At 31.0% G+C, this 22,536-nt stretch overlaps 4 protein-coding genes and 1 long non-coding RNA gene across 8 annotated transcripts; 3 read left to right on the forward strand and 2 right to left on the reverse strand.

Moving 5' to 3' along the window:
- Positions 1 to 76: 76 nt before the first annotated feature.
- On the forward strand, positions 77 to 9,861 carry LOC132908652 (mesencephalic astrocyte-derived neurotrophic factor homolog). 3 transcript variants are annotated; one of them, XR_009658391.1, is made up of 8 exons: positions 77 to 238; positions 630 to 728; positions 802 to 926; positions 1,020 to 1,161; positions 1,264 to 1,470; positions 2,547 to 2,782; positions 5,594 to 5,830; positions 9,715 to 9,861. XR_009658391.1 is itself a non-coding variant. In XM_060962864.1 (6 exons), the coding sequence occupies exons 2-5, from the start codon at positions 644 to 646 to the stop codon at positions 1,437 to 1,439; spliced, it is 528 nt and encodes a 175-aa protein (XP_060818847.1). In that variant the 5' UTR covers positions 77 to 238; positions 630 to 643; the 3' UTR covers positions 1,440 to 1,470; positions 2,547 to 3,148. The 3 variants fall into 3 exon arrangements, 1 of the variants encoding a protein (XP_060818847.1); XR_009658392.1 differs by lacking the exon at positions 5,594 to 5,830; XM_060962864.1 differs by lacking the exons at positions 5,594 to 5,830; positions 9,715 to 9,861 and having other exon boundaries at positions 2,547 to 3,148.
- On the reverse strand, positions 1,496 to 15,905 carry LOC132908608 (sushi, von Willebrand factor type A, EGF and pentraxin domain-containing protein 1-like). 2 transcript variants are annotated; one of them, XM_060962743.1, is made up of 34 exons: positions 15,608 to 15,905; positions 14,934 to 15,206; positions 14,325 to 14,835; positions 13,759 to 14,046; positions 13,249 to 13,504; positions 12,798 to 12,995; positions 12,195 to 12,359; positions 10,762 to 10,944; positions 10,395 to 10,607; positions 9,928 to 10,128; positions 9,586 to 9,834; positions 9,159 to 9,407; positions 8,847 to 9,062; positions 8,585 to 8,679; positions 8,192 to 8,507; positions 7,878 to 8,090; positions 7,638 to 7,799; positions 7,220 to 7,516; positions 6,996 to 7,138; positions 6,817 to 6,916; positions 6,507 to 6,720; positions 6,266 to 6,423; positions 6,060 to 6,148; positions 5,879 to 5,988; positions 5,630 to 5,802; positions 5,261 to 5,475; positions 4,974 to 5,181; positions 4,583 to 4,756; positions 4,386 to 4,477; positions 4,186 to 4,322; positions 3,181 to 4,093; positions 2,956 to 3,109; positions 2,702 to 2,890; positions 1,496 to 2,636 (listed from the first exon to the last, which is right to left on the reverse strand). In XM_060962743.1, the coding sequence occupies exons 3-34, from the start codon at positions 14,607 to 14,609 to the stop codon at positions 2,467 to 2,469; spliced, it is 6,825 nt and encodes a 2,274-aa protein (XP_060818726.1). In that variant the 5' UTR covers positions 14,610 to 14,835; positions 14,934 to 15,206; positions 15,608 to 15,905; the 3' UTR covers positions 1,496 to 2,466. The 2 variants fall into 2 exon arrangements, with proteins under 2 accessions (XP_060818726.1, XP_060818735.1); XM_060962752.1 differs by having other exon boundaries at positions 13,882 to 14,046; positions 14,325 to 15,206.
- On the forward strand, positions 11,414 to 12,002 carry LOC132908676 (uncharacterized). Its single transcript, XR_009658394.1, has 3 exons — positions 11,414 to 11,516; positions 11,600 to 11,710; positions 11,982 to 12,002. It is a non-coding gene; the product is annotated as an uncharacterized LOC132908676 (long non-coding RNA).
- A 33-nt stretch (positions 15,906 to 15,938) lies between the features above and the next one.
- On the forward strand, positions 15,939 to 19,231 carry LOC132908633 (uncharacterized). Its single transcript, XM_060962800.1, has 7 exons — positions 15,939 to 16,686; positions 16,996 to 17,292; positions 17,538 to 17,649; positions 17,772 to 18,339; positions 18,525 to 18,709; positions 18,787 to 18,972; positions 19,043 to 19,231. Exons 1-7 carry the CDS (start codon positions 16,346 to 16,348, stop codon positions 19,229 to 19,231), a joined length of 1,878 nt encoding a protein of 625 aa, XP_060818783.1. The 5' UTR covers positions 15,939 to 16,345.
- LOC132908638 (protein SHQ1 homolog) lies at positions 19,197 to 22,200 on the reverse strand. Its single transcript, XM_060962814.1, has 9 exons — positions 22,013 to 22,200; positions 21,785 to 21,980; positions 21,340 to 21,724; positions 20,826 to 21,230; positions 20,626 to 20,749; positions 20,370 to 20,533; positions 20,150 to 20,304; positions 20,006 to 20,053; positions 19,197 to 19,672 (listed from the first exon to the last, which is right to left on the reverse strand). Exons 2-9 carry the CDS (start codon positions 21,925 to 21,927, stop codon positions 19,516 to 19,518), a joined length of 1,581 nt encoding a protein of 526 aa, XP_060818797.1. The 5' UTR covers positions 21,928 to 21,980; positions 22,013 to 22,200; the 3' UTR covers positions 19,197 to 19,515.
- Positions 22,201 to 22,536: the final 336 nt, after the last annotated feature.

Below are 22,536 nucleotides of genomic sequence, written 5' to 3' on the forward strand. Positions count from 1 at the left end.
ATTGTGAGTCAGAGGATGTTAGAGCCAATCAGAATGCGCCAGCTGGGATTCCGGGCTTTTGACAGAATCCAACGTGTATAAAGTATAAAGTGAAGCGTGGATGAAACTTGTGTAGTTGTATTAAAAGTTTTGTTGCAATAGCAAGTGAATGAATTAAAAGTTATAGAGTGTTTGTATTGCAACTTAGTAAGGATATTTTCCACGTAATACACGAATTACTTTATCGGCACAACAATATGTAAGTTGTGTTCCATTATCATTTATGTTAACCTTGTAAACATAAATGTACTCACTGTTTTATTAATTTTTGTTATGCTTCTTTTTTCTAAATTTTCATTAATATCTTATTTCTATTTAAGAAACATAAGTTTCTAGTGTAATTTGTATTTATTTTATCTTTTAAGAGATCATATAATTACAAGTTTAACAAAAACATAATATTGTTAGTATATTTATCCATCTTTAATATATGTAATTTAAATATATTCTATTTATTTGTTTTTAAGAAGTTTTATTTTATTCGATTATTAATTTTTATATAAAATTTCAAAATTTTTTGTTTTGTTAATTTATGTAATTTAATATAGTTTCTTAAAAATAAAGAGTATAAAATTAAAAAATTATTGCAGAAAATACATTCAAAATGAATAGTTCAGTATTATTAACTTCCTTTATTATTCTTGGATTGGTATATACTGTCACAGCTTTGAAAAGTGATGAATGTGAAGGTAAATTAATATTTTATTTATTGTTTGTATACTATTTAATTTTTTCACTTTTTTAAATTTGATAATATTTTAGTATGTATAAATATTGTGGAAAGGTTTGTGAATACTTTAAGTGAAGATGTGAAAAAAGATACAAAAAAGATCGAAGCAGCATTTAAAGACTTTTGTAAAGGTACTAAATCTAAGGAAAACAGATTTGTAAGTATTTATAATACACTGTTGCTATAAACACTAGAACATAATAAGCAATTTATAATTATATTAATTAAATTTTTCTTTTTATTTTGTTAGTGTTATTATTTAGGTGGTCTGGAAGAATCTGCCACAGGTATTTTAAGTGAATTAAGTAAACCTATATCTTGGTCTATGCCTGCAAATAAAGTATGTGAAAAATTAAAGAAGAAGGATTCTCAAATATGTGATTTGAGATATGGTATGTTTGTTTTTAATTAATTCTATGTTTATGAATAATTTGAATTATCAAATTAAATTGTTTTTCTAATCTTTAATGTATGATATTCTCATTTAATTCCAGAGAAACAAATTGATATTGATACTGTTGATTTAAAAAAGCTTAAAGTACGTGATTTGAGGAAAATCTTGAGTGACTGGGATGAAACATGTGATGGTTGCATAGAGAAAACAGATTTTATTAAGCGAATTGAAGAACTGAAATCCAAATATTCTCGTACTGCAAACTCAGAACTCTGAAAAGTGTTCAACACTGTAGATAAATTATTATGTTAGTATGGCTAAGCTTTGGGGTATTCTTTTTTACAAAATAATTAATGGTATTTATGTTTCTTTATTCTGAATGATTATATAAGAGTAATTTTGTATAATTCCTTTATGGTATTTCTAAGAGCCAGTATACATATGCATTTAAATTTCAGTTGATTATATTGAATTATATTTAATTCCGTAATATCTTGGACATAGGTCTAAGAAATTAAAAATGTTGAGCAGTGAAAATTTGTTAAGAAAGGATGATTCCTTTTAGTATAGCCATGCTAATACAAATTAAATATCATAAAAGGTGCTCCGTTTTTATCACACCAATGTTAGACAAATATAAATAACTCAAATTTTTCATACAACAAATTATTTTCATGTTTTTATCTTTCATTGCTCTTCCTCAACTATTCTGATACTGTGCGTTTATACATGTATAAATCCTATTTATATCAAGCAACCATGTACTATATAAACAGATATGTATTTGTGATGAATTATCAATAATGTGTTGTTATACATATTTATTTTTTTCTTTTTACATCAAAAAATCATAACTTACTCCTAACTTCTACAACATATTTCTCTCAATATTTTTTAATAATTGTATACAACAATACATTACCTTTTCAGATCACGAAAACATTTGATTTTATCATCTAATTTAGATAGTAGAATTAGAAATTTGTCAAGTGTTCAGTATTAAAGATTCATTAGTAATAATTTGTCAAAATTAGTTCTAGTTTGATTTCTAATTATAGTTAAGTACGTAGAATATTTGATGTGTAACATTGAAATTTATTGATAGAACATTATCTCTCTTGTACAGTAACATTGTTTTGTGAAAATATACTTATGAGATTAAAATGATAAGGTATAAAATCTTAAAGATTTAATAATTGTGGTCATTTAATAAAAAAATTAGTAAATAAATTTGCTATATTATTTTATCTTTATATGTAAAGTCTATATTGCAGCTATATGAAGCTATATTGATGTTTTTTTACTAATTATCATTACAATTCGGTAAATCGCTCCAATGTCCGTCGGCCTTACATGTAATCAATCCTTGCTTTTTACCACTAGGACACACATATGTCAATTGATCCTGATACAAATAAGAACGACCACGAATTGTTGCACCAAATGGAAGTTTTGGTTTATTACACGAAAGTCCTATAAATGTTAATTAATCAAGAAAGGATGATACAATATTATATATTATGTAATATTGAACTTACTTGAACATCTACTATATATTCTGGACCATTTCCCATTTGCAAGACATCTTACATTTCCTTGACCAAGCATTTGGTATCCAGGTATGCATTCGTAAGTAATTGTATGACCAAATGTAAAGTTTACTGCTTCGATATTATCTTCTTTTAAAACTGCATTTGCAACTTTAGGTGGCTTTTGACACATTACAGCTAAAATAAATATTTGTTCAAACTTTTGAGTAAAAATCTTTGAAAATATTTCTGACAGAACTTACGTTTACAAAAAGGAATAGTAGTCCAAGTATTATTTGGAAGACAAACAGATTTTTCATTGCCTTTAAGAATATAGCCTTGATGACATCTGAATGTAATAGTGCTATTAACAGTTCTTGTATAATTTGTCTCGATAATGTAACTGTATTCTGGAACCTAATAGTAATCTAACATTAATTTCATAGTTAAAAATTATATTTATTTCTGAAAATAATTATATTACTTACTGTTATCAAGTCACACATAAATTTCTGACAAATTCTATCAATTTCATTATTAACCAAGAGTTTATTGATAGTGTCATTTAATAATATATTGTCATTTATTTGCCATTTACCATGCTCATTACAAAACCAAGTTAAATCAGAGATAGAATCTTGAATGTTTGCATTACTCAACTGAATTTCTCCATTGTTGCAGCTAAAGACTATCTTTTTCATATAAGTATGACCTTCTACAAAATACTCTAGATTCTCATAAGTACCATTATATGGCCCCTTGCCACCCAATTTTTTATTCTGATCATTTTTCCAAGTAGCAGTATGATTATTTGAGTTTGTTTCTTCACGAAGGATTTGAAAAAGTGGATGACTTAAGATGGGACATTCTTGAGGTTCGCATGACGATATCGTGGATGACCATTCTTCATTGTCTGTACAAATTCTAAAGTTATCACCGACTAATCTATATCCTACATTGCATTTTATTAGAATTTCAGAACCAATGGCAAATTGGTCTTCTAAACTTTGATTTCTTCCCACATCATCGTCTCTTGATGTAATTCTTATATTCGTATTGTTAGACCTCATTTCTGTTTTTAAAAGTTCAATGGTATCATTGTTTTGTGTTTTAAACAATAATTTTCCATTATCCACGATGTCGGGCCACGGACACTTTAAAGGTACACAATCAGGAACAAATCCAACCCAAGTACCATTTTCCGTACATTGAAGCTTAAATTCGCTCAACAAATTATGATTGCCCTCAAACTTATATCCCGGATAGCAAGAATATCCAACAATATCGTTAAAATCATAGTCCTTTTCGAGCGTGTCATTAATCGCTTCCAAATCAAATTTTGTGGCAGAACTTTTGTGTAGATTTCTCGAATTTGAAGAAATTATGTATCCGTAATTAATCCTACGTAAATATTATAAAAAACTGTTTATTTATTATGAAATTATGGTAATATAGTATGAAATTATAGTAATTTTTTTTACTATGTCTCTTACCTTTTTGGTGGTGGACATTTATAAGGCAAGCACGAAGGTCTTTCATAATCCCATTGTCCAGATTCCAAACACGTTAAAAGCTTTTCCCCTTTTACATGAAATCCAACATCGCACTTGAATTCGATTTGCTGCCCTACCTATAAATAATACTCAATAAAAATTCCTCCCTTCTTTGCACAATATTTGTAAATAAATCATACCTGTAGAATGGAAAGATCATCCCTTTCATATTCTTCTATCACGTACTCGATGTCCCCGTGCTCTGGAGCCAATAAATTTTTGCATGTTTTTCCTGTTATAGACAATTGTTAAGAATTAAAAGTAAATAATTAATGAATATTAATATTTTACTTCTATGATATTAATATGTATTGTCTCGAAAGTGTACAATCTTTACCTATACAAACTGGAGGTAATCCGCTCCATTTTCCATTGGCATTACAAATTCTACGAGGGTTTCCTCGAAGTTCATAACCGATCAAACAAGAATAATATATTTCATCTCCGAATAGATACGATCTACCTTGTATACGACCCCTAGGGAAGTATCCCGGAAATCCGCATCTTCTTCCTCGAATGAGACACAAATTGTTAAGGTCGCGAAGTATTGTATTCCATTCGAGAATTACGGAATTATACAGAATTTCATAAACTTTTAATTTATACAAAATCAACTATTATTTTCAGACGAAGAAAATGTTCTTTTATATTTAATATTTCATGATTCATCCAGAAGAAGATGATTAATTAAGCATATAAATATAACATTACAAAGTATTGCAACTTACTTGCGCAAACAGGTGTGTAATATCCTTCCCACTGTCCTTGCTTAAGACACTTTACTGTCAAAGATCGGTATTCCCTACCATGAAATCGCACCACGTAACCACTGTCGCAATGATAGGTAATGTTTGATGCATCTTCACTGACGTTTATGTTGCCTTTAAATGGTACTACGGGTAAAGAACAGCCACGGCAGAATGGAGTGCTTAATATCTAAGAATATCAGGAACAATAAAAAATTTATCATAGAATTGTAATAAAAGTACAATCATCTATATTAAGAAATAATTACCGCAACGTCACCGTGCATGTGTTCTTGCATTTGTGCCCATGCAATTACATTACCATGGTATTTTTCACAGGTGTTGAATAAATGTTTGATATCTTTGGCTGCCAAGACTGTGCTCCAAATATCTAATAATGTTAGTTTTCCTAAAAACGATTCTAACTCCGAAAATCCTCCTCCGACGCGATCTTGTTCTTGTCCAATTACAAAAGTTCCATTTCCTAATTGGTTTTTTATTTTTTTTGGTTTATTTTGGTTTTTTAAATATTGGTTTTTTTATTTTAATATAATATATTTTTGGTAGGAAATCTCTTTCATTTCAATATTATCTTTTTACAGAATATTAGATAGTATTGTCTTTTTAACGTTTGGTACCTTGAATGGAACTTCCTTTCGACAAGTAGATGCCATTGTCTCTTAAAAGGCCGTCGATAAAAATATTCCAAGAGCCATTCTCCGATTCCCAGGTGAAACAAACGAAATGCCAATGACCATCGTTTACTTTAATATCGGTTATTACTTTCTCGCCATTGAGATATATTACCAGCCTACGAAATCAAGATAGTAATATTTCATGTGAGTCAAATACTTCCTAAATTTTCATTAAGAAGGATATTTCATTACCCGTTATAATCTGTCAAAGTGAATGCATTATCGTAATAACGTGTAGCGTACGACAACACAGTACCGTAATTAAACGTATCTTTCGATTGTAGCCACAAACACGTAGTTAACTAAAATTAATGATAAAATAAAAATAAGTTACTTATTTCTCTTCGTTACATCGTTTAATATCATTTACTACCTTGGAAAGATTTATCGTAGGACCTTTCATACTGATATAGTCTGTGGTTCCCGATTTACTAAAGCGTATCGTATAATCGGAGAATAATTCTATAAAGACACGATAAATTATTCAAGAAGAAATTATCAGTTAGTAGAAAAAGCTTTTTAATACGCAAGATTATTTTTGTTTGTATAAAAATGAATATTCATTAAGACTATACTTTCCAGTCTCGCAATGACGTCCTGTGAATAACATAGGACACGTGCATGTGTAATTGAGAACATTATTTGTGCATTTTCCATTGTTCAAACATGGATTACTCTCACAATAATTCATCTCTATAGCGCAATTTTCTCCGGTATAACCATCTATACAGACGCACCTGATAATCAAGAAATTTTTTATGTTTTATTAATGAATGTACAATCACATATATACATGTGTATATATTCTTATCTTGGTCACCTGTAACTCATTATTGTTGCATTCTCTTCTTCAATATTTATACAATATGAGTTTTCGTTACACGGTAACCAATCACAAGGCAATAAATTACAATAGCGACCGAGAAAACCAGGTCTGCAGAAACATTTCCAAGTGTCGTTAACATTGTGACAAGTAGATCCCTCCATGCAAGGTGAAGGATCGCAATGATCCACAGCGATTTCACAAAATTCTCCTAATTTATTAATATATTTTAATTATTATGCATTGATATATTTCTTAAATATTAATCATTCAATAATAATTATTTTATCATAGTTTGCAAATATACCTTCGAAACCACTTTTGCACTCGCAGGCATAATCATTCTCCGTACTCACACATGTGCCATTGTTTCGACAGGGATTAATGGTACATTCGTCAATGTATAGCTATATATTTTATTTTAATTATTAATTAATTTATTTCTAGTCATACTATGGTTATTTGAATAGATGATAATTCCTTTACCTCACAGTTGCTTCCTGAATATCCATTTCTGCACGTACAAGAATATCCTATAGTATTGTTCGTTAAACCTTGAATATTACATATTCCTTCGTTCAAACATGGTGAAGAATCACACGGATTTTGGAATGTTTCACATTTAGAGCCTAATCAGTAGTTTTATATATAATTATATTTCTTATTTCGTTATTATCGTTTAATGAAGTAAAAATAAATTAAATAATTACCGACATAATAGTCAGGACATTCACAACTAAAACTGTCTTCTTCTTGTATACATTGTCCACTATTGAAACAGGATTCTATATCACAGATATTAGTTTCGATTTTATAAAGAGGTAGACATTCGTTTATACTTTTAGATCCATGATTTCTAGTAGTAGTGTCAGGTGGACACGAAAGACAATGAGTTTGACCATATTCTGGTTGATAAAATCCGATGTCGCACATTAGGCAAGGTTCAAGAGCTAATCGTACGTTCTGATAACGCTTCTTTTGAGAATAGTATCCTGACTTGCATAAGTCTAAATAAAAAAATATATACAAATATTACCTTTATAGAGAAATAATTTTTACGAAAGTGGAGAAAACGAATAATAAAAATGAATTGATGTTGAGAGGAGGATTTGTTTATAAAGTACTTACGTATACAATCTTGTGGAGATTTTGAGTGCATTTTTTTCGTCGAAGTGTATTCAGGGCAACGTTTGCAGTTTAATGATCCACTTACGTTTTGATATTCTCCAAAGGAACACGATTGACATCGTTTGGTCGAGGAATTGAAGAAGGTTCCCAAAGGACATTTGACTAAAAATTAAATAAACACGATTATAGAACATTAATAATTCCTAATAGATCAGAGGAAACTCATTGAATTATATTTACCGCAAGTATGTCTCTTTAAGACGCTTCCTGGATCGCAGATTTCCTCAAAATTTTTAAAAATAAGATGCAAATTTAACGCGAGTTTCGCGATTTCTTGATTTGTTCTGTTGTTGAGTAAGTTCAATTTCCCAGATTTTGACAACGACTCGAGCTTTTGTCGCAATTTCTCGATTCCTTCTCGTGGATTGTGAAGATGTTCTTCGATTATTTTTCCTACATTAAATAATATTTTATATACGTAAATGTTCAAGATCTGTTTCATATTTACGTTTATACACGTTCCTTTATTAAAATTTTATCGATGATCAGATTACCTAAAAATTTGAACTTCAATTCAATTTTTTCTTTCTTCTTCCTCAATTTCATTTTACTTCTATTATCATTTATTTTCACATTTCGTTTTGATTTTGAGTTAATACCATTCGTTGCCATTATATTAGTTATAAATAATTTGGAAGTATCATTGTAATTAAGTTCTCTTCGTTTTCTTATTACACTGGAATACACCGTATTCGAGGATGGAAGAATCTCCTCGCATTCAGGATCGAAGGTAATGAGGTCGCATTCGATATCGTTTCCACAAATGTCGAGCAATATCGACGTTAAATCGGCGGTAATATATTTGCTCAGCTAAATTACATTATAATAAAAATGATTTTATATGAACAATTATAAAGTTGATAAACAAAGAATTGACAAATACTTACTTCACGGAGTGTCGTTTGGTTGTCACATATATTTGTTGCGTTTCCTTCTAATATAATACTTCCTTCTTGAGATGCACTTTTTGGAATTGTAGACTCTATACAACGATAAAAAGAAAAAAGGTAAAAAAAGAGAATTTACGTCATCTCTTATATCCGATTATTTTGTATTAAAATTGTAAATCCTCGATATGATTTATTTGAAGATTTATAAATTATATCATATCTGTTAAATCAAACAAAGAAATTGCCACATTTAACAAACCCGAACAATCAGGAATGTAATTTTCTTCAAGCCAATTTGACGTGTTCCCGTTACATTTTAGTAGCAATATATTTTCCACGATTCCAACATTTAGTTCTTCAGACGCGAATCCATATCCCTCTTCGCAAGTTATAGTGCACTCGTTCGTCTCGTTCGTAGATGGTGGACTGCACTTGGAGTAACCGTTCAACACTTTTGGGATCTCTTTACAAGCATCTAACCGATAAAAATTAAAACTTGCTTATTTATAATTAATTAAATTATACGATACATTATTTTATGAAGTACAAGCTGATCGTGTTAACGTGGCACCTTTTATAGTAATGTTTAACACGCAAGACACCTTATTATTGTACTTGTCGATGGCATTGTACACTACTTGCGTTAATCCGATAGGAAACGTGTTTTCTCCAGGAAGATAATTTTGTTCTACTTGTACAGGAGTTTTGGAATTGTCGTGAAAACCAGGTTCGTCCCAAGTCACGTTATTTATTCCGATTCTATTATCGGTGTAAAGTATCGGAGGATCCACGCAATGCTCGACCATTGGTGGTTCTTTATCTGCAAAAATTATATTCCAATATTTAAGCAAAATTATTGTAGCGCATTACAAACAATCATTTTATAGTCGCAACGTATTTATATTATAGTCACTGCTATTATAGTCCTACTAAATAGGCAAGGTTCCAGGAGGGCATTTAGAGTTAGGATATGACTTATGTGAATGAAATTAACTTACCAAGAACTTTAACTTTAAATCTACATCTAGCTCTATTTCCAGATGAATCTTGCGTCACGTACACTACTGTACGTGTTCCAATCTTTACTTTCCAAGGGAAAGTAATGTACGGTTTACTCCATAATACAGGTGATTTATCCACATTGTCAGTCACGTTCGGTATTGTCCAGCTTACACTGGCATATTTCTTCCCTGGAAGGCTCTCAGTGATAATGTCAGGTGGACAGATTATCGAAGGTGGTGTTTTATCTTTGAAAAAAAAAAGAAGAAACAAAATAAATTAATGCGATAACTTGAAAAATTACAAGAATTGAAATTCATAAATTTTGGATGTTACATTACCTATGCATCGATTAACAGTTCGACGTTGCGACCAGACTCCAGAACGGCCGCTACAATGTCTGAAACGTGGACCCTCGAGTACGAAACCCTTTTTACACGTTATAGTACAGTTCGTCCCAAACGGTAGCTTTTCCGGTCCCGAACAATTTTCAGGCGAAATTTGTCCATTCGCAACTTGTTTCAGAGGTTCACATTTTATCGCTATGAACGATATATACACATGTGTAATTAAGTAAGGAAGTAGAATTCAAGTATTTATAAAAAAAAGAACTAACAAAGAACTCGAGGGAAAAATTAAGATAAAAGTGATCTTTATCATATTTATTAATCTTGTAACTATTTTTATTAAAGCTTCCACCCAATCTATGTATATTATCAATCAAATATATCATACTATAATTTAGAATTATCTTTACTCATATTAATGCTTTGCATATATTAATGTTAAGGAAGATTGCAGAATTTACCTGTACACATAGCTTTGAGACCGTCCCATTGCGACAAAGGTAGACAATTGCGAACTTTACTTCCACGAAGTTGATAACCGGTTTCGCATCTGAATTGACAACGAGAATCGATTGGATACATTGTCGTATCTTCTGTGCTCAAATGTTGGTCCTCATCGTTTTGACAACGCATTCGTCCATGTGTAGGAATTCGAAGTGCCGGACAGGTTTTCACTGTTTTAGCAATCGTAAGACACGAATGACAAGTTGGAAAAGAAAAGGTTTCATAAACGAGTAAAAAGGCTTGAAATATGTAAATTTGCAGTATCGTTTATGTATATTGCAATCGAACCAACTACGTTCAATAGAGATGTGTAACGAGACTCACGCAAACATTTCGGTTCGTTCCCGGACCAGTTACCATCTTTTCCGCAAAGTCGAATACTATCGCCCGTCAGGTAGAAACCGATTCTGCATCTTATACCACAAGCTGCGTGAACGACGTTGCTGCATGCGCTTGCTTTTACCAAATATCCATTTTCCGGTACTCTTAACCGTGGACATGTTATAACTGTGAAATAAGAAGAATGATTGAATATTTGAAATGTGAAAGAAATGCTGTCGAAGTATTTGTTATTAAGACTTGTTTGTAATAAAGGTTGGAAAGAATAATAGAACCATTAGGATATCATGGAATTACAAAAAGATACTTTACCTTATCTAGGAAACTTAAATCTCAACTATTGTACGAAATTTATCTCAGTGTAAAAAAAAGAAATCAAATTCTGTAATTAATGATTAATGAACTAGCGATAGATACGATATGAAATAGTTAGGAAGAGCAGATTTAACGTAATTGCCTTCTTTTGCTTTTGAAATACGGACGAAGTTCTTCGCAATCTTGTTTCAATAATTCTATCATCTCAAACTTCACTGCAAACGAGCATAATATTTTTGGACAACTTTTAAAGAATTTAAGCATTCATTTGCATTAGGAAGAAAAGCAAAAATAATGGATCCACGGTGCAAAAAGCCTCGCGATTTTGTAGCAACTTATAAAAATTTAACCGAGGAAATTCACAAGAGAAACAGCTTACGTATAAAATGGTTTCAGAAGTATGAATGGTTATTAGATGAACACAAGTATGTATATAAAATTTATTATTAAGATTCGTAGCCGCTAATAAGGAATTCTTGTTAATGATCGATTTTGAAGGAAATTACAGAAAGAATTAGAGAAATTGTGCGAAGAAAAGCAAACGGTTATTGCCACGGAAACGTTCGAGCGAAAAGAGGGAAAAACTTGTTTGCCAGCTCCGATTACTACTAGTGGCGAGGTATTAATAAAAATTTTAATTTTCATTACCTTACCATAATCAGGTAATAATTACAAAATTATTTTGTTGTCGCAACGATGTTATAAAAATTTCTTTAAACTTCTAGACTTTGGTACTTCTAAAATATTTTAAATCTTTTTATACTAACATCTTCTAAAATTTTTAAATCTTAAATATACTATGACTCTCTAATTAAACGAAAAATACACGCCTAATCATTTTGAGTGAGTATTAATTAAATTAACATTTCAAAACGTGTATTTTTTCATAGTACGGTTGGCTCGCATCGAAACCACAATTTCAATTGGAAATATATGGAGCTTATAGACCGCAATATCCCGATCCTCTTAAAGAAATAACGCCATTATTTGGAAATATACCTGCTCTTCCAGTAGGCATAGGGTATATTTGGTAAAATATAAGACGAATATTTAAATAAAGAGAACGATGAAATTTCAAGCAATTTAATTGCATCTTCAATTACCCTCGCATTTATTTCCATCCGTGGTGAATCCGAAAGCGCAAACGCAATCCTCGACGGAAGTTGCAGGTACTTTAATAGTCACTTGATTCGCGTCAGGGCATGATATGCACATCGACGTGAGATCACCGGAGATTTCTCCAGATGCGTACGTTCCATTTGGGCAAGCTGAAGAAAGATTATTAATATTCTATTATTTTAATAAGATCATCGGTCTAACAGTAATTAGTTGTTTCTCAGAACTCATAGATAGGTGCAGTCGTTGAATTTCCTAAATTTAACTTGCTATTGTTAATTCATTATTGCTATTTAATTGCTTAGCATCAATACCATTTATATTCTATAATTTAGAGATATATTATATTGTAATATACCTACAATTCGAATTTGTTTATTTATCTAATTTTTATTTCAAAATATCAGAGTAATCATTAATGTCATATGTATGTATATCGTGGAAAAAAATTATTTAGATATTATTGATTCACTAGTTCTGTGATGATACAGCAATCATAGATAATATAACGTAATGAAAATTGAGATTGTCTTCGTCGAAGAAAAGATATCGCATAAATATAGAGAAATTTCTATTATCGATAAACTTACGGTGACAAGAACCCTGAAAACCAGAGCCAAAATATCCCGCGGGGCAAATGCAAGCGTAATGTCCGGTCACAGTGCCGCAGGCGCAGGTTGCGAAATTATCGCAGCAATTTTGCTCGTTTCCGACTTCGCTGATATTTCTGCATAAGAGATTACAATTATCTGGATACGTCACTGGTATGTATTTGCCTGCTTTCAAATCTGTAACAGCGGAAACGAGACGAGCTCACATTAGATAAAGTACTTTACGTTCATTTGCATAAATAAACAATCGTGTCTCATCGAGTTCATTGTTTCTTTATTTGTTTATTGTCATGCGATAGATTGCAAATTATCTTTAAGATTTCCTTAAAGATTAATGTATTAAACATTGCAATAAATATTTTACCAATTCATTCATTAAATATTTCATTTTTCAAACTTTTGTTCAAATTTGTTTAAATTTCATATTTACCGCGATGCAAAGCTCGTCGTACTAGAGCCTCGAATTCCACGAAACTATCGAGGAAATAGCTGTACGTGTCTCCAGGAGAGCTGGCTATGTCGTGCAGTTCGTCAACGTTTCCTGTTCTTATTCCGAATGTGAATACCGTTGCACCTGCAGTTTTCAGGAGGTTCGCCGCAGGTCGTGGATCGCCTCCGTTGCTAAACCCATCGGTTATAAGAAACACTGCCTTCTTTGCATTCACTCTACCCTTCTCGAGTATTCTCTAGCAAATTGTATTAAACATTTCAAAACATTTTTGGATCTTATAAATTTAATATCATCTTGAATTTAGATTCTGTTTATATCTGCGAACAATTCCTAACATCGTATCTTTTACCTAGTTTATAACAATAAAAAGTTACAAATTGTAGTTTATTAAAAAATTATAATGTAAACTCGGAAACTGATATCTAAAACTATTTCATAGCGAATGAATGTAAGATAAGTGTTAGTAAAAAATGAAAGTAGGCAGCTTACAAGAGCTTCCAAAAGCGCGCCTCGCGTGTATGTTCCACCACCAGTGTAATTAATATTATTTAATTGCTTATTCAATAAGTAACACTTGTTATTATTGTCACTAGTATGAGATATTTGATCTACGTTACGTCTGATGTGTCTTCTTCCACCAAACGTTACGATCGCGACTGTAGTCGTAGAAGGCTCCACAGAAAAGTCGGCCAAAAGATGTTTTACAAAATTTAATTCGCTGTGAAAATTTTTTAAGCCAACAGATCCTGAAGCGTCAACGAGAAACACCAGTTCCACCTGGTAAAAATCTTACGTTAAATTAAAATCATTGCTCGCTGCGAAAAAAGTTTAACGTTAATAGCGCTATTTAAAATTTATTAAATTCTAGGAATTTTATTTAACAAATATTGTTCACTAACGCCAATTAATATTTATTGAACTTTATTCAATCTTAATTACAATCCTAAATGTGCAAATATTTATTTAGAATTTTGAATTCAAAGAAGACTTTACGAACTTCAATAAGTATATTATTATTTATTTGTACATTATTTATTTATAAAATTTCCCATTACCTGATCGGTCTCATTCCTCAAACGATCGATGTTAGCTTTTAAAAGGCGCGACAAAGCGTCAGCTTTCTCTCTGAACGGTTTCCGAAGCTGGTTTTTCAAGCTGGTATTTAATTCGTACCGATCTGTGCTTCTCTTATCTTTGAAATTAAACTCATTTCTTTCAGACACTCTAAAATTCTGCAATCCTATGTCGAGTCGCCTAATCTCATCGAAAAATGCGATCGTAGTTAGCAAGCACAATGACAACCAAATTAACGTGCATATCTTCACGATTGGACTGATCATGTTAGCAAATAATATTCACATAAAGTTTGTAACATTTATCTTTCAAGACATATCTCGCGGCTTTCAAAAATATTAAATTCTTTTGCACCGATAAAATCAATACAGCGCTTTGAATTTACTCGTAATTTTTTTACAGAATTTCTTCTTTCGACGCTTGCACATATCATACTATTATAATTAATATCTATGTATACTTCTTTTTTAATTTACCAAATATTTATGGTAACTATAAATTTGGAACAACGAAAGTATTTCGATTTCTCAAAAAAACAATTTGTCAAATTATAACAAATATATGTAATACAAGTAATCGATTATAATTACCGATTTGTTTTTATCGTTAACTAGATTTACTAAGAGAACGCAATGTTCGAGAACACAATGAAAAGATCGAAAGATCAACTGTCGATACTTTAAGCTGAACTGCTACTAGTTGTAAACGAGCATCTAAATCGTGTCCGAGCTTTGAAAAGTTGAGAACAAGGGACTCTCTGTTCAACTTGTACCGTGCACACGTGTTCATATTCATCGAGTGATCTTGACGGATGCCCGATTTATTAACAAATCCAATCGGACTGCCTTACATGTCAATCAGCGCTGTAAATTAGAACAAACAATAGCAAAAATAACAAATAGATCATGATCGCGTTAAAAGAGCGCCGCGAATATTATCACGTGCAATTCTGCACTATTGTCAGGCAATCTTATTTGAATCAATTCGTATTATTCCACACGATGCATATTTTACAATCAAATTATGTAACATTTAACATGTAACATTACGTAATGTAACATGTGTAACATACAACGCATGTAGGTTACCAAGCAAGCTGAAGTGACTGAGCCACCGAAGAATATTAGAAAATTCGTTTTATGTACACTGTCAGAACTGATGCAGATATTATTTCGATACTTTAAATTTGAGATGCAAAATTACAACAATGTACAATAAAACGAGCGTTAATTATTCTAATACAGAACCATTTGCTTTAACTTACCTTTTGCGATAAGGTCGAAAGTACAACATCTTTTCGTTCCAATAAACGACAATCATAATGTAATTCCTCGCGCTTTATAATTCTTCTAAGCATCTAAATTAGATCTATTTAACGTTGATCTTCTTCTTACGCTTCAATAGATAACATTCTAACGAAGACAGAGTAGCTCAATGTAACTCGAAAAATCTGGAGGATGTTAAAAAGATTCGAGGAAGATGAATAATTTCTCGCAACAGATAAGGTACACTATGAATATGTTGCGTAAAATTTTCTAAGCGACGTATGTTACACAGTTCGGTCTTAACGTGTCTATGATAGCGTTCGAGGAAGGGTGTCATGTTTATGTCACGTGTAGGAGAAATGTTGAACGGTGGACCGCGGCAGCAGCATGTGAGGTCAGAAAAAGGCTTACAGTTTCCGTGTGACCCGCATACATATCGCATCAATGCGACGTAAATTGATTTTTCTGGCTGGGATATACCGCGAGAGGCCACGCGCGCACATCGACCGGCAACGATCGTACAATGATTTAAAGTACTCGGTGTTTTCGCGGCTTTATTGTCACATTTTCCATTATTTTATCGCGCCTCAGATAACGAGCATCCTCTAAAGACAAGCGAAACTAACTCCCCCCCGGTTACCAATTTTGCGTTGTTTACATGAATTTCCAAGTGTTACGACATAATTATCGATATTTCACTTCTGCATGAATACGTCTCGTTTTATTTTTGGTAGTCGATGAAACGATCTTCTCCGACGATTTCTGGCTCGTCAAAGATTCCTGGACACGGTTCTGTGGAAGAAAGTGAACGAATAATTATGTCGATCTCGATTGTGATCACAGTAATAATGATGATGATGATGATAATAGTCGGAAGTTGCGGAGCTTACGAGAAGGATAGAGTCCTCCGGTTGTTGGATATTCCTCGTCATTTCCGCCAATCGAAGGAATCACGAGAGAACCGAGGACATATCGAGCAATGTCGTGCCACGAATCTTCGGAAGGAACAGTTGGGACACGTGAACGTGTTCGCATTTTTGGATCCCTCCTGGTATTACAGCTACAGGCAAGCAATCATGTAAGACGTTGATGGAATCATCAGTATATTCTGTTGATAGTTTTAGTAACACTTATTATTGTAGATTAGATGCGTCTAATGGTCAATAATTTGTATTCGTACTCACATGAAATTTCACATTCGTTTGTTCACGTTTTAAATCTTACTATTTTTGATTTGTTTAATTCTTCATTTAATAACTTCTAATAAATTGTACTTCGTGCAGACTTAGTTCAATTTAGCTTGAAATCTGAATCTGAAATTTTTAAGAGACACGAGTTAAATGTAAAGTTCGTTGAAGTGACACTTGTAAAAATCATTTGGTACAAGGTTGGGATTATTGAAGAAGCGATTAGACAAGTCCGATTTTTCGAATATCTTGTTCTTCATGGTGACGCCACCGTCAGATTTGCCGGAAGACAGCACGGAGAACAATATAGAGATAAAAGCGTGGAGGGAAATATCTAAAAATATACAGGAGTCCGAGTACTTTTTGGACTTAGAAGAATCGTTATTCGCTGACGTTGAGAACAAGAAAAAGGACATCATTTTTCTTCAAGACACCTCCGAGTTGGGTATCTGGAGAAGTTTTCGTGCATCGAAAGACGAAGTAATCATTATCGATCGGTGAGCATTTAATACGATCAATTTACAATCGTAGAAATTTCGTTAGGTAGAACATGATTTCTTTAATATTAACTCACCTCATAATCTCGCGGAAGAAAAGAATATTTGTTGAAATACAAAATTAAATCAGCTTTTATTAAAATAGAAATATGTTTAAAAAATAACTTTGAAAAATTCATTTTGCTTTTATAATCTTATTAAGATATGAAATAAATGTCAATAATTTTAATAAAATGTTATTACAGCTGCGGTAAAGTAACTTATCAGATCATAGTACCCTGGAGTATACTATACTTCCCCTACGTTAAAGCGGCCATTCTTTCCACGTACAACGAAGATCCGTGTGGTCCTTGCTATGTAAGCAGAATTCGATAAATTTTCCAATAATAATATCGGGATTTTTTTTTAATCTTTAATCTAATCTAGTCAAAAAAAGAATGCGGAAATATATATAAAAAAATTATTTGTCTACTAAATAGGAACAATCAACGATAGCACGCGATTCAGTGGAATACGAGGAATACCTTTTAAAAGCTATCAATTCAGATGAAATAAAGATAGATAAAAATCTTGATACGCGTACAGAAAGAGTATTTACCAATTTAAAGACTAGCAATATATCCTCAGAGGGATTAAAAGAAATTGAAGATGATAAAAATACTAGTACCGTCGTTCCTTTTAATCCAAGCAATAATGGAAGTACGGTTTATGATATCACAACTGAGTCGACGGTACGAACTACAGAAAATATGAAAAACGATGACAATGTACGAGACAACATTCTTTTTACCGATAAGAATATTGAAATAACTTCTGAAATACCATTGGAACAAGAACAAACTCAGATACCGACTATAATATCAAACTTCGCGACGACCGAAGTATACAGTGAAGCGCAAGATTGCATCTTTTCCAATAAGCACGTAAATGGTAATAACAACTTTTCCACGAGTAACGATTCAAATACTGATTTAACAAGAAATCACGAAGATCTTCAAATTAAATCAAATATTAGTTTGGAAGATGTGAAAATGAAAGAACAAGAAGGTATTAAATATCAAATATCATCATAATTGATATTAAATGTTCAATATTATATTTTCAATTTTCAATATTGAATTCGCTTTTTATTTGCTTATATTAAAATATATATAACTTACATAGTATATAAGATATATAAGACATATCTTTTTTTCTTTTCACAAATCTTTATTTCTCACGTTATTTAACAGTAAGTAAGAATACTGAGCCACAAAGTCCAAACGACGAGAATATGCCTTTACGTATTATATTATACGCTCCGCATTTACATGAAGAGAATGGAACATTCAAAAAATATACGCACTTAGTTCTAAAAACAGGAAGTCCTGATTATCATGATCATTTTAATAGTAAAAGTACAACTTCTGATCAAGAGGTATAGTATGCACAGTAAATACAATAAATTTCTTCTAACGATATATTGGACCCGTTTTAATTGTTGAAAACGATAAGCCAGCAGCATTAAAAAGGTCAGAATCAACGATATTAGACGATAAAACGTTGGCTCAATTCGTACATAGCGTAGACGAGAGTCCAGGAGTATATGGAGAAATAGCAGATTATTGGCAAACTATCGACGGAGATGAACTTAATAATAAAGACGAAAATACAGAGTATACAGATTACGACTACGCTACGGTAATGATACTTAAAAATTCTTTTTCAGCGCATTTTTCATTTACAATTAAAGTTTTATGAAATATTCTAGGCAGAGGATACAGAAAGTAATACTAATGATGCTTTCGATAATGAAAGCAGTGTATTAAAACCAAGCGATATCGATTCAACTGATTCAGACATGAATATTACAAATAACAATAATTTGGATGATTTTATGCAACGAAGATTAATCGAGCACTATAATAAATTATTAACATGGATTTACTATATCATTTGATAAGTCAATTACACTTATGACAAATACGAATATCGTAAAAACATGTCTACGCAAATAATCATAAAGTTGTATAGTTGTAAAATAGACACGGAAATGAATCTCTTATTTATACATCGTTTTACATCTTAAAAACAACTTCACGTGTAGTGTACATATAAGTATGTACAAATATTTTTATGAACACATAAGGTAGAATCGTGAAGTTTTACTTATAATATTATAAGTAAGAAAAAACTTTCAAAAACGTTGTTTTTAGAAAGATTTCGTTATTTAAGTATATATCATTAAGTATACTCATTTGTAATTTCTTCTGGTTCACTTATATCGTCCGAGTCTAAACTATTACTATTGCTTGTTGTAGTGGTACTTGAAGTGCTACTTTCTGAATCGCTTTCAGAATCAGTATCGCTGCTGTCGCTTGAACTCGAGCTACTCGATAACCTATATAAAACATAATTTACATGTGCATTAGTAAAAAATGAAGGAAATAATGAGTTTTATAAATCTTCCTTACTGTGCATTTCATCCATGCGTAATGTGCAAATATAATGGCAATTTGTTATTGCTATAAGTTTTATTACTGATAAGTTTACAATTTGATGTTCATATAATTCACCAAAGGAATGTGCATTTTAGAAGTTAGTGTATTATATTAGTATATTTCAGATTAAAATATATATAGAATATGTACAAATATTTATTTCATCTATTAAGAGGTAAACAAGAAAGCTTTGTTAAGGAATATATTCAAAGCAATTCTATTGAAATACTTACAAATACTTTAAAGAATGTTTGTCTTTAATGTAGTATATAGTCTTTGGCCTTTAAAATAAAATCATATAACATAAAGACATAATATTCTTCAATGAATCCCAGAATTTTATAAAAGTTACGAAATATTTTGTACATCATACTTACTTATCTTTGTCATTGTCATTAACTGTTAATTCATCCATTTGATCCACTATTTCATGAACAGAATTTTCTATAATAAGATCTTCTTCTTGTACAGAATAAGCTGCTTGCTCTAGCTCTGCTAAGTCAAGTTGCATGTCATCTTTAAAAGGTTGAACCTTAAGAGAAATAAATATACATTAATAAACCCTAAAAAGTTACTACTTAATATTTATATACTTACATTAGCGATAAGAGATTCCAATGATTCTATTAAAGATTCATTGATCTGTTGTAACCAGATCAGGTAATCTTTTATATATAACTGATTTAATATATATCGCGGTTCACACGAATTGTTAAACAAACTATGTACTTCGCAAAAATGTTTTATAATATATTTTTTACCTAAAAATTTATGAAAAAATATTAGGAATAAAAAATAATGTACTAAATGAAATAATGTAAATTAAAAAATCCATGTTTTGTTCATTACTTACCTAACTTAATTACTTTCTTTACATCTTCAAGAACTTTTTTAGACAAATCCCAATTTCTAAAAAGTGGATAACATATCGATCTTCTAAAACAAGCTTTTACAACTTCTTCTGCATCAGAAAACTCCTAAAAATATTATTATCAATATATAAGACAATATAATAAAATTAACTATTGGTACTTCTGTAAACATTTAACATACATCAAACCAACACAAAGTGGAACTTAATTTATTAATAGTCCAACTACTTTCAACTGTATTTTCTCCTAATGTTGTTCTGTGATTATAGCAACAACCAAATAAAATATCCATTAAACCTAAAAGTAACTTATGTGTTTCTTCATTGTTTAGTAAATATTCTTTGTTTGGAAGTTCTTTTAATAAATCTACTTCAGTTTCATTGAAAGAAATATCTTCTTTTTTCAAAGTATCCCATTCTGCAGAAAATGAGATATATGGTTCTATGCATTCTGGTTGCATAAGATCTGCCAAATAATGTTCCTCGTTAAAATCTGAAATTTCACGTTTCTCTCGCAATTTTCTTCTCTCAGTTTGAGGTATTGTATCTGGCATTGGAAGATCTATTATTTCCTTAATCCATGCTGACTGAAATGAAAAGTGAGGAAGTTATATGCCACTACTAGATGTTGTATAAATATAGAACATATATATATATATATATATATATATATATTAAATATTTTAATGCATTTACCTCAAAAGCAGCTAAAGCTACAGATACTTTACTTGCAAAACCATATTTAGGAGATATCGGCAAAAGAGGTACAGTTTCTATAATATTATTCTGATGCATGTACCATTCATCTCCATTAGTGTTTTCATCATTTGGTATAAATTCATGCTCATTTGGCATATCAGTAATATCTTCCGAATTTGCTGATGGATTCCCAATTACCTCAATATTTGGTACAATTGTACTCTTCTTTTTTGGTGCAGCTAATAATGTACTTATCATATCCAAATTTTCAAAATATTCTCCTTTTACCACTTTTGAAAATCTTAAAGAGAAATCTCCTTTTTCGCAATCGTATGAGCCAAATGATGAGTCGTTTTCTTCAATTTCACCTGGTAGTCTTAACCTAAAAATAGAGAAATTTTATTAAAATAATATTTATAACTATTAAATATTATTACTTTACCTCAAATAATATGGTGTAGAATAAAATCTGAAATCTGTTCCATCAACATAAACCTCCGTGTCTTTGATATTGGCATATGGTGCATGAATGATTATTGCGACTTCTGTATCAGTTTGAGTTATTTCAAATCGTGGAGTTAACATCTTTGTAATGCACTTAGAAAATGTATTTTATTTAAAATTCTTTCCTCACGTTCATTAGGTGTAATATTTTTACAAAATTACACTATTATAATAAGCGAGTACCATGCAGTATCGATACATACATAGAAGTAAACACATAATATATTAATAAATGCTTTATTATACGCTATGGTTATTTATATACCATATAAGACAAATTTTTAAAGCTTATATTTGTAACATTACTATACTGGTTGTAAATGTTCCTAACTCTTACAAATAACTTTGTATCCATAAACTACATTCCAAAGACTAAAATTCTTTCCGTTCGATTCACTTGCCATTTCATTGACGACTAGTTCCAGACGAAACCATTTGCTATTGCAATAATAGTTTAACGGTAAATATATCGATGTAACTATCGATTTTTAATTGGTCAAAGATGGGCCAAACGCATACTTTAGTAGCAGCGGTAGCAACCACGTGATTAACGTTTCATAACCTATAGGATTTATTATCATGTTGCATGAAATTTTCTAAACAATATTTATTATTAATCCAGTTAATATTTAATATTAATAAGAAATAAGTAATTTATATTAAGGTTACTTACATCATTTTCATCAAAAG

The sequence above is a fragment of the Bombus pascuorum genome, chromosome 1, assembly GCF_905332965.1.
Source record: "Bombus pascuorum chromosome 1, iyBomPasc1.1, whole genome shotgun sequence".
In the NCBI taxonomy this organism is placed as follows: domain Eukaryota; kingdom Metazoa; phylum Arthropoda; class Insecta; order Hymenoptera; family Apidae; genus Bombus; species Bombus pascuorum.

Bases quoted from the DNA above. Each gene is read 5' to 3' on its own strand.
- LOC132908652 (XM_060962864.1), top strand. From the start codon at position 644: ATGAATAGTTCAGTATTATTAACTTCCTTTATTATTCTTGGATTGGTA. The intron at 729-801 runs GTAAATTAATAT...ATAATATTTTAG, and splicing joins GAAAAGTGATGAATGTGAAG to TATGTATAAATATTGTGGAA. The intron at 1,162-1,263 runs GTATGTTTGTTT...ATTTAATTCCAG, and splicing joins AATATGTGATTTGAGATATG to AGAAACAAATTGATATTGAT.
- LOC132908608 (XM_060962743.1), bottom strand. From the start codon at position 14,609: ATGATCAGTCCAATCGTGAAGATATGCACGTTAATTTGGTTGTCATTG. The intron at 9,835-9,927 runs GTAATGTAACAT...TTTTTTTCAAAG, and splicing joins AACTGTTAATCGATGCATAG to ATAAAACACCACCTTCGATA. The intron at 7,139-7,219 runs GTAATTATTTAA...ACTACTGATTAG, and splicing joins ATGTCCTGACTATTATGTCG to GCTCTAAATGTGAAACATTC.
- LOC132908633 (XM_060962800.1), top strand. From the start codon at position 16,346: ATGAAACGATCTTCTCCGACGATTTCTGGCTCGTCAAAGATTCCTGGA. The intron at 18,340-18,524 runs GTATTAAATATC...GTTATTTAACAG, and splicing joins GAAAATGAAAGAACAAGAAG to TAAGTAAGAATACTGAGCCA. The intron at 18,973-19,042 runs GTAATGATACTT...GAAATATTCTAG, and splicing joins CAGATTACGACTACGCTACG to GCAGAGGATACAGAAAGTAA.
- LOC132908638 (XM_060962814.1), bottom strand. From the start codon at position 21,927: ATGTTAACTCCACGATTTGAAATAACTCAAACTGATACAGAAGTCGCA. The intron at 21,725-21,784 runs GTAAAGTAATAA...CTCTATTTTTAG, and splicing joins TCTACACCATATTATTTGAG to GTTAAGACTACCAGGTGAAA. The intron at 20,534-20,625 runs GTAAGTAATGAA...ATAAATTTTTAG, and splicing joins AAAGAAAGTAATTAAGTTAG to GTAAAAAATATATTATAAAA.